Source organism: Pimephales promelas, chromosome 14, assembly GCF_988280905.1.
Source record: "Pimephales promelas chromosome 14, fPimPro1.hap1.1, whole genome shotgun sequence".
NCBI classification, from domain to species: Eukaryota; Metazoa; Chordata; class Actinopteri; order Cypriniformes; family Leuciscidae; genus Pimephales; species Pimephales promelas.
In genome coordinates this window covers 20,118,861-20,136,792 of record NC_142782.1, presented here as the reverse complement: position 1 = coordinate 20,136,792, position 17,932 = coordinate 20,118,861, and the positions used below count along the sequence as shown (strand labels likewise).

Below are 17,932 nucleotides of genomic sequence, written 5' to 3'. Positions count from 1 at the left end.
TAGGCTACTGTTGAATACATTTGGTTCAGCTAATAAATTGCATTTAAAATATATTGATTCCTGTAATAATAATTATTTATTCATGTGATATTTATAAATCTGGGTGCGTTTTTGGTTGGAAATGAAACATGGTACTGTATTACCTGGTCTCCCCTGTTTATTGTCACAGCTCATACAATAAAGCAAACACCCATGATAAACTATGCTTTTCTATCTAACGTTAGTAATTGCTGACTCTTTGTTCCAACGCTGAGCGAAGCGAACTCTCTGCTCCTCGTCACGGTGCGTCTCAGGTGATTGTTATCACTCTGCCCAAGTAGCAGTGCTTCCCCTTCAGAAAATATAGTATTTATACGGTCAAAAGATGTCTGTGTCTCATATGGCCTTGATATTTGCACACTCTGTGACTATACAAACCACAACATGTAAATAGGAAAACGTTTGCGTTATTTTGTCACTCATTTGGATTAGTATGAAAGCTGCAACCATTCACATCCAGTCTTTGTGCTAAGCTAGGCTAGCGGTGGGTGCGTCAAACAGACTTATAGCACGCACGGAGATGAAAAAGGTATGTATGGACTTATCTAACTCTGGGGGGTAAGGTGAATAGGCTAAAGTCCCAAAAAGTCGGAGTGTTCCTTTAAATAGAATTAAATAGAATATAACACTGAATCTAACACTAAGATGAAGATATCGCCAACAAATGCTCAATTCCTTTCAGAATGTTTTCACGCTCTTTGGGTAATTAGAGAACAATGTCCAGCTCCTCTATCTGTAATTAAACAACTGATAAGCATCTAATTCCCAAAGAAGCAATTAAAAACATTACAATATGAGCTGAAGACAATCTGAAGATATCTAATATCTGTTTGCTCTAATCCAGAACTCTGCCCAATTCTTTGCGATGATAAGAATGAAACACCTTTCAGTGGCAAGGCTAAGCTGGGGGGGAGGAGTGGTGAAGGATGTGTTGCCAATCTTCCTCATAAAAATGACAGCAGCAAAAGCCTCCACTATGAAAAGAAAATCCAATGCTCTCCTGGGACAAATTTATCTGGAGTGCTCAACAGTGTTAGATTTTCAGTTGAGAGAGGGGACTCTGTGTGTGTGTGTGTGTGTGTGTAAGTGGTGGTGGGAAAAGGTAAGGACTACTGCAATGGACCAGTGTGAGAGGCCACAAGCTAAGCGCTTAACCAGACAACTAAGGGTGTCACGATTTCGATTTTAAATCGAAATCGATCAAAATTAATTCACAATCTTGAACTTTGAATTAAAAAATGGAATCGTTGATGCTGCTACGCCCCCATGCCACGTCCTTTTGGCTTGCGAAAAACGTGCTGCGCTTTCACTTCTTAGCTACATTCATTCAAAAGATAGCATGGCAACTGCAGATGCAGGAGTCCCATCGACAGAACATGAACGCCCTCCTCTTTCATTGAAGTCGCAGTTGTGGAAGTTTTTTGGATTTCCAATGAGTCATGTTGACAACGTTCACGCAGAGTGAGCGAGCAAGAGCGAGCGTGCATGCCGAGACAGAAAAAACTGTGCTCCGAACCATAGTGCGTGCACGGCAGAAAGGGAGAGGGCCAGAGACCTTGCATGTGTGCCTCATGAAGCGCATATAAGACAGAGTGCATCCTGATTGGCTGATTGATAAAAATCGAGAATTGAATCGAACCGTGACCTTAGAATCAAAAATGTTATCGAATCGAGGATTTGGAGAAATTTGGACAATTTTTTCCCCACCTTGGGTTTGTATTTATCTTCATCTCTCCTGCTTTTACATGTATTTATAAATCCAAAAAGGTCCATTTATTCAAACTAGAAGTGAACAAATACACCCACCGGAATGGGCAACTGGGGAAAAAAACAGGCGTGTGAACATGACAGCAGCAGCTTAGATTTACATTAGGTTTTGCTCATGTGGATCTGTCAGGAGTCAGTGGGTCCTGTCTAAAGAAACACTCTGTACTCACGGCATTGTCGCTCAGCTGGGGTTTGTGTGATGCAGACTGGAATTGCTGAGACTTGCACATCCCTATGGTGTTGTTGAGAACTCAGGACTACATGTCAGATCCAGAAGGATTTGGATGCAGTGGTGTGGTCAGATTTCTCGAATGAATCGAGTTTTTTTTTTTTTTTTTTTTTTTTAATGAATGTCCTGGATTGATTTAGTTTTCAGTTGGAATTTAATTTGTAAGCTATTGTTATGAGTGAAAATCGTAAAAATGATGAATGAGTTCTCACAAGAGTTGGATGTGCATGGATTTAACTAGGGCAAAATTAAATTTGATAAAAGTTTAATATCAGCAAATAATAACAAATACAATGAGTCTCGGATATACTCTACTTTTTTAGAATTTGATGAATTGAAAGTTCAGAAGAACATCATTTATTTAAAATAGAAATTTAAATGTCTTTACTGTCACTTTTGATCAATTTAATGCATATTTGTTCAATAAAAGTATTAATTTATATTAAAAAACCTTCTGAACTTGAACAGGACAGTGGGTTTATTTATTATTGAATGACAAAGTTTAGTTTTCTATGCAAATCAAATTGGTGTTATGCACAGCGGCACTACTTCCTGAACTTAAACCAGCTCCTTGTTTCCTGTCTGCCATTATTGGACAAATTGATTAATCCAGGTGTGCCTGACCTCAGTAGTCACGGCAACAATAATCAGACACACCTGAATCAAGTTCGGCCAATAATTGCAGACAGGAAACAAGGAGCTGGCTTAAGTTCAGGGAGTAGTGCATCTGCATAAAGTCAATTGCATTAAATAGCAAAATTAAAATGTTAAGTATATGCATTTAAAATTATACAAACATTTATTTAGATGTTTGTAAGAGAATTGAAGATTCATTGGTTAGAGGGATAAACACAATATTTAGTGTGCTTGTTAAAGGCAAATTTTGATGTTTGTGCATCAGAGTACTGTGACTCAACAAAATAAATGTTGCTAATGAACAGCGTGTCACGTATTTATTATAAACACAATCACAATTATGTTAGGAGGAAACCTAATGAACAATAATTATTAATGCTAAATTACACTAATTAATAGTAAATGCCCTAATTTAGTCAACTTGAAAAACACAGTGGCAAACAACACTCTTTTTTTACCCTTTAGATGTTTTATTTATTTATTTATTTATTTTTTGTAACCAATTCTTAAGCAATTCTCTGAAATGAATCTGTCTATGGGACAACCCTGGTGATGGTGTAATGTCAGGGCTGCCTCCGTTAGCAATGGAAAAGCAAGCTCCACAAATCAGTGTCAATGTCAGTGGCTCCCTTTTTAAAAATTAATCATTTTAACTCTTAAAATCTATAAACATGCTTCTTTTTGACATCTTGTGTCGGAATTGATCTCCTCTGTGCTCTGTCACTGACACTAACGTTGTATCCCGCCTTGACTGTTGATAGAGAGAATTCTGACTGGATGGTATAGCTACTGTATTTGTTCTTCAAAATATACTCTGCCGTAATTGTCTACTTTTGATATAGGCTATTCTCGCATGACAGAAGTCTCGCTCTATCGCTTGGCAATAAAGAAATTTGAAGAAAGATAAAATGGAACAAAACATATTTTTTTCATAATTACACTGTAAAAAAAAAAAAAAAAAAAAATACTGGCAGCTGTGGTTACCAGAACAGTCCACTTCGCGTATACAGGCAGACAGGCATTTTTGGAAAACAGTCTTGTCAACTACGAACACCGTTCATGCAGTTCAGAAGTTCGTTGAACTTCATACAGTTCAGATCACTTGGTACGTTTTTCGTGGTTTGACTTGTCGAGACTGTTTTCCAAAGATGGCTCCTGTCTGTATATGCGAAGTGGACTATCTTTATAAAGTAGCTTCTTATTAAACGGTCTGTACACTTACAAAGTTCTCAATGCTTCCTTTTGCATGTAAGGACCCTCATTATGTTACCGTGTTAGTGCGGAGCTATTTTGAGCCTTGTTGGTGGTATTAATGATTTCTTTTTACTTATTGTTTGCCCCATATACTAGTGTTATATGCTGAACAGTTGGTATTAATGGTATTAACAAAAACTATACAATAGTAAGAGCTGAACTTTTGCTTCATTTATCCAATTTCCACCATAATGAAAAAAAAGGGGGCCGGTCTTGGGCCTGAAACTCCTGGGTTAAAAAGTGTAATAACGGCCCTGTAATAACAAGGAAATGGAGCCTTTTATACCTTGTTATGTTTCTTTAGAAATAAACAATGGACAAATGGAGTCTTTAAACGCCTCAGATGTAAAGTTATTCATCCAAGTGACCCCAAAATGAATGGGAGTCAATGGAATGCTAACAGCAGGGGAAGGCTTGTTAGCCAATGGCGGCCAATTCTCAAATAAAATCAAAATTTTCTTACGATATACAAATAGTTGGAAACATGTTGTAAGTAATCAACTAAACAAAATATATAACATTGGCCTAGTGGTTTTTGAATATTTCACTGCAAAAAATCCTACATATTGTACCTTTAAGACTTAGGATGTAATCAAACAAATGGCCAAATTATAAGACTTCATTTGTAATGATTGATCAATGGTGCCTTTCGCTAACATAGTTAGCAATATCTAAGAGGAATGTGGATCACTGACAGATTATAGCACTAATTCACAGAAGTGCTTTAATAAGTAAGGATTAGCCAGCCTTTCCATTTTCAATCAGTCCAATCCATAACGGGGGGCAGCACAAAACACTCTACCTCATTAAACAAGATCTTATTAACTGGAGCTAGGCTTTTTCAGCTTAAAACTTGTGCATTTAATCAATTAAGTTGCATGCGTTAAGTTAATCATCATAACTCTGCACATTTTGTGGGATCAAATGTCAATGTTTCATTATAATGTACTTTATAATTATAATTGGCAGTTCCTTTTTTCTTGCAGAGTATAAATGAACTGTCACAAAAGGAGAAGAAAATTATTTTTTTAAACTGCCTTAAGCTGTAATTGCTAAAGACCAGAGTGCTGAGGGTGAACCCATTAGTATTTTAGTTGTTTTTCTATGTATTTATTTTTATTTTTTAATGTATTTATTATTTTGTATTTTGTATTTTTTTTTTTTTTTTGCTTCTTTTAAAATATTATGAGGCTTTGATACCATTTAAATCCTGGATGATCCACTGATCACTTTCATTCTTTTGACATTTAGCAAAGCACCTTTTACTGTCACTCAAACGGTGAAGTTTGTGTTTAGAACTTAAATGGATAGTCCATCCAATAATTAAAATTCTTTAAGAATAGTTTTAGTTTTTTTTTTTCATATCAAAAGGTTTCAAAAATAAAATGCTTTTAAATATTCAACATTTACACAAAGATTGCTTTGATACCAAATTTTCCCATCATCAAAGCTTGAAAACACCTTCAAGTCAACATGCTGAGCGAATCCCATATTTTGTCCAGAAAACAAAATCCCTTGGGTCTGTTTACAATGTTCACTCAACACAGTATGGAGTGAATTAAAATGGCTTAGTTTGCATTTCCAACCCATGATCATTATAAAAACGTGCCAGTAGCAACATTTCAGCAAAATGATATTCGTTGATACCTAAACGATAGTGTTAACAAAATCTTGAGATGAAAATGCATTTACTGATGCAACCATGCCAGTTTAGTCTGCTTCTACCAGTCTTTGAAATCTTTTATGTGTTGTTATTCGTGTTTCTTAGTACTCGTACCCGAGCTTTCTGCATAATTGCAATGCTGTACCAAGTAAGCTAACAAGCAAATTTACTACATCAGAAAAGCCATAGATATGAAGATGTTTGTTTATGTGATTTATCAGTAATCTGCCCCTTAATCATAATTTATGTGAAAAGGAGCTTGTGTTTTACTGTTTCTAGTAATCATTTAAGCTAGAAACCGCAGTGAATTGTATAGATACGTTTTTGCAAAAATAACTAGAGGCTTGTTTTTCCAATGAGCCTGGGTTGTCCATTTAATCTCACAGTGTGCTTTTTCAGCACTATTGTTTGAATCTTCCATTCTTTCCGTCCTGGTTGACACTTCCAATATTTATTTATTTATTTATTTTTTTTTTTTTTGCCAGAGTTGGCAAATTACACTGCTCCATGTCTCACTTCAACATATTGCATTTTACCTTCCCCAACTTCAGTTACGCTAAATAAAATGACTCAAGTGAGATGAATGTTCATGTCTGACATCAGCTTTACTGCACATCCGGGAGCCACAAACTGATCAAGGGCAAAAAGGTTTGAGTTTATTTGTAGGGGGTACTTTCAGTTCTTTGGAAATAGGCCTTTGCTTCATTACAAAATGTTCTGCAGTAAGATGTAGGATGTAATTAGATATAATATCTTTGCAGCAAGTAAATCAAAACACACAAGTACTATGCCTTCACTTATGCCGCGGGAAAAAAGTGAAGGAACCAATCAGAGCTCTTAAAGCAGCATCAGTGATGATGAGCATCTGTTTATGCAAACCCTGCGAGTAAGTGCTTATCACTGGAATATTTATCAAATTAAAATTTCAAAACCATATATTTATACTGAAGAATTCTGGTTTCCTTGTATGTTTTTCCATAAATACCCCATAGCCTGTGATGGAGTCCTAAATGTTTCTTTGACTATTCAGATGGGAGTCTCTAAAAGTGCTGAATTGTTAATGAAGCTCTAAGTGTAGAGGAAATAATCATTTTTTGCACTGTTAAATCCATTGCTAAAGACATATTGATCACTACCACCTTTGGCTTGCAGACTGTGATTACGCTCAGGGATTGAGCCATAAAATATATATTTCTTCAAGATGGCAAGCCACATGGTTACCTGACTGAACAAAAGGAAACTTCAAAAGGGATTGTTGTAGATATTCCATATATTTGCAGAACTAGAGAAATATGTTCTCAGCTTATTTATGGATAGGTCGATTAAAATACAACCCTACATTTATATTTGTTTTATTCTAGTTTTTTTAAATGGTTTTAGTACTGGTAGCATATAATTACAGTGATAACATTGTGTCATGTTTGACAATTTGAATGATTAAAACCTCTCAGAGAAGTTGTATCTCTCTTTTAATAGCCTGTTACCTTTTGTACAGTCTATGATTCACACAGAGACATGCAGAACATGCAGGATTCGTATTTAAACAGTCTCTCACGCCTAGATGAGTTCTATGGTACTGAAAGCACCAGTTGATTTAATGTGAATTAGTACTTAGTAGTACCGACGTAATTCAGTCGGTGCCATTGCTGATGAATGTTAACTTTGACAGCCAATTAGAATACACACCGACTTTGAAGAGCTCGAGCATTTAAAGTGGCAGACGCGAGACGACAAAACAAAAAATAATTAACAGAAGGTTATCAATCATTACTGTGGATCCTAATGTTGTTACAGTTAACTTTATGGTTTTCATGTTTGTGTACAGGCCTTATAACACCCCCCCCCCGCCCAAAAAAAAAAAAAAAATGCTGATGAAAAAAAGGAATTTACTGTATATTTTTGAACAATAAATAGAAAGCAGTTCACTACACTTGAAATCAAATCGCGATGTAGACTAGTGTGTGTGAATATTAAATCACAAAGACTATTTAAATATGAATCCTGCTAGCCTTGTTCCGTGTGAATGCCGACGCGCAGTTACATTTATCACACACACACACACACTGAAGACAATGAAACATGTGTGACATTTGGGCTGTTTTTTGCCTATATGAAGACAGAAATGCATGAAATTCCTCTCCAGGCCCTAGATCCACTCTTGTGATCATTTAACGCTTCATTTGAGAAACTATCATCATGACATAAACACACAGAAAAGCCTTCAAAAGGTATTTGCGGCAACCCGTCAAAATAAAAGTTCGGTTTAACTTAAATATATTACTGTTGTACAGTAGAATTTAGATATGTCCTCATGTAATAATACACTAACACAAATCTAAATAAATTATGAATTTTTTAAACAAAACTGAGTTTAAGGAATAATCCATGTTTTAATTTTGCTCATTGTGCAGCACTTTATTTTAGTTTTATGGCTTCATATTATTACCAGCAAGGACACAACACAGAATTAGTGTGGAATTTTTTTTTTTCATATGCATATTTTTTTTTCTTAAATGTTCGTAATACATTATTTCAATTAATTAGACATGCTTTTTGATTGCTAAAAAATTACATGGCCGCTCCGCAACACTAGCAGGCAAAAAAATCACTAGCAAAAAAATCCTAGGGGAAACACTGAAGTTTCTCACATACCTAATATTAGTTTACTCTACTTTTTTTTTTTTTTTTTTTTTTTATAATTTGCCAGAGACTGTTACACCAAATATTTGTACTGTCAAATGATTTTGTTATGAGTTTCACCTGTTATGTTTGCACTGAAGATATGGGAAACTAAATCAAATGAATGGAAGATTAAGTCAGTCATTATAAAACGTCTGTCTTCTCTCTCTTTCTGTCGCCCACAGCTTGTGAGTTGATGAACAGAGGTATCCTAGCACTGGTCAGCTCTATCGGCTGCATGTCCGCAGGGTCGCTGCAGTCTTTAGCTGACGCCATGCACATCCCTCACCTCTTCATCCAGAGGGCGCCAGGGGGGACTCCTCGCTCTAGCTGTCCACCCACCAGTCGCGCCCATCCAGACGACTACACTCTCTTCGTGCGACCTCCCGTTTACCTAAATGACGTCATCTTCCAAGTGGTGATGGAGTACACCTGGCAAAAGTTCATTATCTTCTATGACACCGACTATGGTGAGTAGTTTTATTTTACTGATAGCATTAGTAAACCGCCATAAAGAGCTCCTTTAGAGTGTGTCCAATGAGTGACCCCACATTAACACCTCTTTATTACCACCACAGAGAGGAAATTTGACTGCATTATTACCTCCATTGCTCATGTGTTTAAGGCATTGCCTGTGTGTGTTTAAGGGAAAAGAGCATGGAATGAAGGAAAAGCACTCACAGATAAACTGCAGAACCGAATGGGCTGTTTCCCACAGGCCTATCAGTCCAAGGGGCCTCATTTATTTTTTATTTTTTTGGAACATACATCTTCCCTTGAGCCTTTACCTATTGCATTTCGTTGCGTTTCTCTCAGTCTTGCAATGTTTCACCGACTGAGCAAACTGGTTCAAGTTAAGCGTGTTTCGAAATAGGTTTTGACAGGAGCGGAGTAGATGAGAATTGGCCTGCGGTTAGTCAGGCAGTTACCCAGCCACCAGATTAGAGCCATTTTCATTGATCGAGGCACTGAATATTTTCCACAATCATGAAGCTAATTACTCACGTCAGCCAGGGAAAGATTAATGGGAGGTAAAACAAAGCATGCTTTAAGATGGATGTTTTAGTCATAATGTCAGAATTCTACCAATAAGAAAGAAGAACGATAAATGAAGAATGTTATTTGTTGCATTTAAATGATCATACAATAAGAAAATAGGTTCTGATTTGGGGTATATGTTGGTGTTAGAAAAGTGATACCAAATGTGTGAAAAGAGAGTGTAGTGGACAATAAGAGAAAAAAAAGAAAGATAACAATACAAATTGACTGTTTTAGGACACTCTACAACTCTTGAATCATAAACAAATGCTTTCAATGGGTGAATCGCTGATTAATTCTAATAAAGATTGATGTTAGCATGTTAGGGCTGTCAAAATATTTTAAAAAAATCACTACATGATTATCATGGTCAAAAGAATTCATAATATTATTGTAATAGATAATTTTTAAAATAAAATTCTTTCAAATAGAATTCAAAACCATATATAGCTTTGTTTATTTTGAATGAATCACACTTAAAATAACTGTAGGTTGGCAGAGAGAGAGCTGCTCTTTTTTTACTGAATACAAAATAATCCCCACACTGGCTCACATTTTTTTAGTCTATTCTTCTTCATCAAAAAAGTTTATTTGCATGTGTTGCCAATTTTAGACTTAGTAAATGATTTGACTTGCACAATGACATACACTTTTCTGTGCGCACACACCTAGGCATAGAAAGCAGGTGGTCACACAGTAGGGAGGACTGACGTTTTGTTTTCTTTCATGTCTTATTGCAATTAAACTGTCAAATACATACACGGTTTACATGAACACAGACATTTGTGTCTTAAGTGAACGTTAACAGTCGGGACAAAAATCAGATGTGAGAGTATTGGAACTGTGCAGGTTTTAAAGTGACAGCAGTTTTTAACTGCTTAAATACTGGTAAAACAAAGGATCTTAACAGGCAGTGTAATTAAAATTGTTCTGTTCTGGAACAAATGGTGCCTTAAAATCCTGTAGGCTAAGGCAGCTTGTTTGGAACTTAGCATTTGTGTATGTGTGAGTGGGTTAAAGAGAGAGAGGGAGTGATATACAAGTATATAATGCAGAAATATAAAGTAGTTGTGTGTGAAAAAAACTTCATGGTTGATGGTCCCTCTGGAGGGCATGCTCAGCCGCAGCACGTTAAGTTGCGAATGATTAAGTATCTGTCCCCGAACACAAACGGATATGATTTCAGTCATGTCCAGAGGGCCATATGCCTTTGGCAGCTATATAGTAATGATGCCTTTGAGATCCTCTCCCATCCTCCCAGTCTTAAGTGTGCGGAGAGCTTGACCAGTGACTCTCAAGATAGACTCCTCAGACATTTGATTAGCTGTTCTCTGAACAAGAGATCTTTCACAGAGAACAAAGTGTTCCTAAATTGATTTGGCTTTTTAAGATGACTTGGACAATAGAGAGTTCATTGATAAATTGATTTTGCCTCCTTGGTGTCCCCTGTTTTTTAGGAGTAGTGGTGCTGGCAGAAGATCCATTTGTGTTTGTAGTCTGAGGTTTCCCTCTATGTTAAGTATCCTCTGCCATAACTGAAGTTGAAGTTGACAAACAGACTTTTTGTTGCTTCATACGTTTCATAGAGACATAGAAATATGTTTCTATTTCAAATAAATGATGTTCTTTCTGACTCTCTGATTAACAAAATTAAACAGAACAGTTTTTTTCAGTGATAATAATACGAAATCTTGGATATCAAATTAGCATATTAGTACATTAACATTCATTTTGAAGGATTATGTGATATTGAAGAATGGAGTATTGGCTGCTAAACATCAGCTTTGCCATCACAGGAATACATAATAAAGTATGATAATAGAAAACTGTAATTAATGTTACTGTTTTTACTTTTGTTTTGATCACATACATGAACATATATTTTTTTTAAAAAGCAAACAAACAAACAAAAAACACTCACTCCAAACTTAAAGTGTATAGATGTATAATAAAACTATAATGTATAAACTGATAAATATATCTAAAATATATATATATATAAATTGAAATGGAATCAAATTGAGATTGCATTTTTCAAAAGTCCTAGTTGGCAGATAAGCCCTAGTTGGCTTATCTGCAGGTGCACAACTGAAGACAAGTAAATGTATGGGGAGAAAAGAGTAGCCATTGTTAATTGCTAAGATACAAAGTAGTGATTCAATAATTCATATATAATATAACGTGTACAGTTTCTTGACATGCACAATTTTGTGAGAGTTAAGTTTTAATTCTTCTTCTGAATGTAGATTGTAAAGGTAATCAGTGGCGGTTCTACTTTGAATTACACCCAGGTTAGATTAATCATCTAACTTTCAATGGAGGACCATTGGCACATTGGTTACTGCCTTGAATTATATGCATGGCACACTTTTAGTTATGACTCGTTAAGCTACTTTGTCACGAAATGGAGTTTTTAAAAGTGAAAGGGTCAGAGAGATACTTATGTAGTAACACAATACTTAGGCTATCTCTTAAATAATTTCAAACAGCTCTCATATTAACAACTATCCAAACTGTTATAGACCGAAAATAGCTTTTGTAGCCCTATGTCACTCTTAAAATGTCAGAGAAAAGGACAGAATCCGAGATTATTTATTTATTATAGGCTACTGTAAAAAAACAAAAAAATAAACACATAATTAAAGTTGATTTTAGTTGATCATTATGAAAGTTTTCATTTCATGAATATAGTGGACAAAATTATCACATTCAAAAAGTCTAATACACAATGAAAACAATCACCAAGTTAATAACATTTAAAGATTTGTTTTAAAGGAGTGTCTTTTATGTTACCTACTAAACTTAAAAAAGGTTAACACACAAAAAGGTTTTATAAAAAGAAAAACCTCATATTTCAGCATTTAAATCATCTCTATAAAAAGAATGAGTCAATAAAGATACATTCCTGACGTTTATAATGCACAGTAGCTTATCTTTAATTATTAATAGTAAAATTCGGTCCGATTTCCCTGTCCGAAAAGAAGCGATACGTGAACTAATCGGGAGACCCTCTTGACATCGCTTCCGTGAACGGCTCCTTCTCAGCAAGCAGGGGCGCCATTGCCAATAATTGAATCGGAATGATAAAAAATAGAAAACCTTCGTGGCACAGAGGATTTTTTTAACTGCTCGTGCCTCCCCCCATCTGACGCGAAGAAATGCCGCCCCGGGCGACTGCTCGGTTCGCCCATGCCTAAAACCGCTACTGGGTAATAGAGACATGTGTTCAACATAATGTGTTGTCTCACTGCTTAAGGTGAAGTCAGTGACCTCTAATGCGATTATCACCTTCCATAAATTCAGTTTGAATAGCCATGGCATAGCACTTATAATATTAGAATAACCTGTCCAGCACTTTTCCAAACCAGGATAAGGTTAATTTAATGTGCAGCAAGTCCAAATGAGATGATTTCATGGTTAACAGACAAGTGGATAAAAAAGATAAAGGAAATTGAGTCCCTATTTTGAGGAGATAATTAATAACGATCTAGGCCAATGACCCTATTATCCTCTCATGATAACCAGTCGCCCCCTGTATTGTAGGGTGGGTCAGGAGTGAGGATATATTTAATTGGACATTTTCTCTTTTCCTTATTGTACATTGTTACAGTTCATCGTGTTCCTGAATATAGTTTTTAAATACGTACATCTCTTGACTTGGACCAGCATAGAAATTCTTGTTGATCTAAGCTGGTCTTTTCATCAGGGACATCCTCTATCTCTCTGTCTCTGTCTGTCTGTTTCTCTCTTAGCAAGATGCACTGTGACATAAAGATTTGTTTTTAGCCTCCATTGTCTCTCGCTAGTGTCGTAAAGTCTGGTGGAAACATTAAACACAGTAGAGAGGATGCAGCTAGTGGGGAGATTCACAGCGTGAGAGCTCACTCAATCAGTGCTCAGCTGCGGGCCTTAGATCCGGTCCTTTGGATTCTGCTCACAGTTCCTACCAGGCCACATATCACTGCGTCTCTCAGAGAATTTATCTAGCTCTAGAATTTGATTTAAAGAACTCCCATCAGCCAAAAATAGTGGCAGTTCCCTCTAATCAGTAATCTGAGCCGGAAACCGGAATGTATTGACTCATGTCAAGCTTTTGAGTGACTTAAAGGCAATTCTAAAAAGAAATTCTAAACCCATTATAAATGTTAGAATGTTAGATTGTTAAATGTTAGAGTGGGCGTGGTTTCAGTGCAGCCAGAGGACACACCACCAGCATTTGAGAGCAGAGAATACTGCTAAGATTTTGATGGCTTATTTTATGTACTTGCCGGCTTTTTTATCATTCAAATTTGGCTGGGTGTCTAATAAAACACTTTTCTGTGGTGTGACAAACCCAGAACACATACGTCATTTTGACTTTACAGGGACTCTTTAAGTTTCAGGCAGGGGTGGACTTGCTCTAATCAAGCCAAGCACCATTGATTTCTCTTTTAGATAGAAAGAGGTAGAAGTAAACTAAATACTTTAACTTTAGTGTAGCAGTTTGGGATTAAAAAAAATAGAAACTAAAACTTTGCATTAAAGAAGCATACAGTATAATGCTTTGATACAATAATGCCAGGGAGACACTTAATGACTAGCTGAAACATTCTAAGACTGAACTGAACCCACAGACTGTTTCCAATGGGAGCAGATTTCAAACACAGACTAAATGTAACTGACTCTGTGCGTTTGGGCATGATTTGTTGCAAGTATCAAATTTCATTATTATTCGGCTTTACAGTCATTAAGTGAGTCCCCGGCTTAAGACATGTGGGTGTTTTTCTTATTTAATAATGGGCATCCATTCATGCATCTCGAAAGAAAACCACACAACAAAGTATATTAAATTACCATTGATGTGCCCTATTTACTTTATAATAAGAATTGAAACCTAAAAGTTTTTTTTTTTTTTTTAACTTTCTGATGCCAAGGACCACCAAATCACCTCCCAACCCCATTCCTAAAATATCAAAGCAGCTGTATATTTGTCTGTGCATTAGAACCATTTATGCTGTGTGTGATAAACAAGGGTTATATTATAAAGGCAACGTGCAATGTGCAAAATTATTTGATTAGCTTTTGTATTTATATCATATCAGAGCCAAAATAGAAAAAAATCTAGACAGTATTATTTGTACTGTTTAAAGAAAAAAACATTAAAGCAAAATGTAACATTTTATTTTGCATGGAAAAACAGACTAATAATTAAGATTATTATAATAATCTTATAATAATATCGTATAATAATCTTATAATAATCTTATAATAATATTCCTATTCCTACAAAATTACAGGTCACTAACAAATTGCTATAAAATTTACAGCAACTTACAGCACACCTGTAAAATCAGCAAAGCAGAATTTACAGTTCTTTAATGTAATCTTTACAGTATGTTACTGTTATTAAATTTGGGCTTGTTAGCAATATGCCAATTCATGTTGGATACTGACTGTCTGTCTGTCTATCTAGCTTTTGAAACTGCTTAAACTTAAAACTCAAAACCCTCTTACTTACAGTAAATCTTGTTCAAACTTTATGGTCTGGCTCAAGCATAACTTTATCTAGTTAATGTCATGATTTCTGACTAACCAGTCTTAAAAAAGCAGAATTAAACCCAGAACAACTTTCCAATTTGAAATCATCGAGTCAAGGTTTGACTAGTTAGCATCGGTTCAGTTCCCAGGGAATCAAAAAATGTTTTTCACAATATAACCCAATTCACAGTTTTATGTGAACGATTAGGAGGACGATTTTCAGATCATTGTGAAGAAAAAACTCTAGGCAACATCCATCAGTCAAAATTCTTGTGGATGCATATTTCGTATATGTTTTGTGGCCTTATTTCAGGAACTTTCTTTTTTTTTTTTCAATCACCACGCATAAACAATATTCTCTCAGAAATACAAACATGTACATACATGTTGCTCACATATAATGGTAGCCCTGTTTGTGCAAAATAATAATGCTAAGTGTAATTCCACCTATGCCCATTAATATGTTTATAAGCAACTGAAAAAGTACAAACGTCAGGGCATGTCAAGGACCCCAAGTACACCTTGGTCCCCATGGGGTTAATGTGTGTTTAGCTCAGTAATGTATGGTGGTGATGCTAAGAATTACAGCTTGGATTCTCAGACAAAAGAAGTGAGGGAAAAATATGCAATGATTATGGATACTCTAATGCTGATTATAATTGCATGTGTATTTTTTAACAGATAAAAGGGGCCTCAGTTGCTTTTTATGGCTGTACTCTGTATAAATTTTCTTTGATATAACTTCTCCTGTTAACTGGTAAAGCCAAGCAGGCTACTCATCTTTGGAGTCGCAACTGAGAAATAGCAAGCAGTGTACATTAACAGACCATTGCCTTCCACAACACCATCCTGCAATAACGTAGATGTGTTACATCTTTGTAAAACAGCTTCTACCCAGATGCTGCTCCAGCACAGGGACTGTATCGCACCCCCCATGTGTCCTCTACTATAAACACAAGCTGCTGTCTACTGGAGCCCTGCCCTCCGCACTAGCTGGGTTACCCAATAAGACATTTCCAGCAGAACTGAAGCCGTAGATTTGCTTTAAATTGGATCCAGTGCACAGATGGAGGCACCGGTGCTTTTGACCCTCCTCCGGAGTGCTGTGGATGTTGTCCTCATCTTCCCTTTTTATCTGCATCAAATGACAGTGTTTCAGTGGAGGTGCTGGCGGCGATGACCCTGCTAATTAAGCAAAGAGCCAAACGACTCTGATTCAGTTTTTTGGGTGTTTAGAAAGGTAAAAACAATGGATTTATTTTAAAGAGAACTTTACAGTTAAACGTCAAACAGCGACACTACTACTGACTACATTTTTCAGACATATGACAGTTCTTTTCTTAATACAGGGTTTCCGTGGAGTCAAAGAAAGTCATAAAACGTCTTAAATTCACAAAAGTCACAAAAACGTCCATACAAGGTCAAAAATAAACCACGTCTTAAATTGATATGCTCATTCATTCTTTAACGCAATCTATTTTTTTTCTCAGCTTTCACACTTATTCAAATGAACCGCACTAACAAAGCTTTTACACCAGGGTTTGTTTTAATCGAACCTAATGGTGACAACACACCCTCAATTACCCAAAAGAGTCATGACCTTGGCCGAAGGATGGTGCTTGTTACAGTACAATCTCCCCTTCACTATACTGGGGTGTTAAGACCCACATAGCACCCCCTGTTGGCCTCCCTAACTTCTCTTCAAGCTGCAACTTTGTTTTCACAAGATGTCTCCCATCCAGGTACTGAGCTCAACCCTTCTTAGCTTCAATGGGCAATCAATCTTGGGCTATGCAGATGCAGTTAAGCATATAAAACATAAGCATGAAATCAAGTCTTCCTTTAGCACCTTGTGACTGGAGGGCTACCTACAGTAAAGACTTTCATGTGATGCTTTTCCTTAAATTTTCTTTTTTGCTTACATCTCTGTCACACAGAGAGTATCACCTTCAAACCCCCCCCCCCCCCCCCCCCACCTTAATTTCTCTCAGTTCCTTTGCCCCAGTCTCATCTTTCAGGGACACTTTGATCCTATGTTCTCAACGCCTCCCCACTCCGCTGGAAATGGTTTGATGTAGGGAATGGCCGCCTGTGCTGAGGGATGAGTGTGCAGCAACTCGTCCTCTGTGAAATACATCTTTTATTTAGCACAGCCCTGAGACAGCACTTCTGCCTCGCCACACCGCAGTGATAAATGTTCTACACAGGTTTCTGCTACCACCCACTCCTGAGCTCTGTTAGCACACATGCTAATGCATTCCTGTGCGACACTGTCATCACGGTAATGTAGAAGGTGAAAATAAAATGGTTCACATATACCAGGCGTTAGTGAGTTTATTTTCTGATAGAAGTACTATCATCAATTCTGATATTTTTTAATAATAAATCGAACGAATTTGTGATTTTTTGGGGGGAATAAAATAGTAGTCATTTCACATTATATTTGAAAGTCAATTTTAACATTTAATAGGCCTTCAAATTATTAAACATCTTTTAACAACTTTTATTTTAAATGAATGTATAACAAGTGCCAAGCATTTCATTTGAACAAGTCATTTAGCTAGATCATTGTTTAGTGTTTCATGACCTCTGGTAAGCACCACTCTCTGTTTGAATGAGTTGCGATTGAGCGCTCTGTAGTTTGTGTCCTTTTAGCATTTCTGCACACATTCAGTTGAGCTGAAGGAGAAATAGATAATATCCTACATTACTATTTCCTAACAAAATTTGTTCGCTTCAGAGGTTGTTTAATGCACATGTTTTTTGTGCTAAATAATCACTTTTTATTGATTTACACTTTTTATGTTACATTTTAATATACATCCGTGTTACGTAAATGGGGACATGATTTATTGGTCTCACACTCGTGTTCAGTAATTCAATGAGTAATTCCTTTATATATATATATATATATATATATAAACAAATTTGCTTTAAAAAAAACACACTACTACTCAAAAGTTGGGGGTCTGTAAGAGATTTAGATGTCTTTGAGAGATGTATCTCGCTGACTGCATTTATTTGATAAAAACAATCAATCAAGATTGCAAAAATACACTAAAACAGTTATTTTTTAAATAACTGCTTTATATTTTAATATATTTTGAAAT

The 17,932-nt window shown here is 36.1% G+C and overlaps 1 protein-coding gene across 5 annotated transcripts in view; it reads left to right on the top strand.

The window, feature by feature from the left end:
- Positions 1–17,932, top strand: part of grid2 (glutamate receptor, ionotropic, delta 2) — a 427,585-nt gene that overhangs the window by 219,841 nt on the left and 189,812 nt on the right. For all 5 annotated transcript variants that reach the window (XR_005623733.2, XR_005623736.2, XM_039679482.2 and 2 more), the window contains exon 3: positions 8,453–8,737. Coding sequence is in view for 3 of the 5 variants with exons in the window: in XM_039679482.2 (XP_039535416.1) it covers positions 8,453–8,737 (285 nt within the window). In the remaining 2 variants the exon portion in view is untranslated. The remainder of the gene's footprint in view (positions 1–8,452; positions 8,738–17,932) is intronic.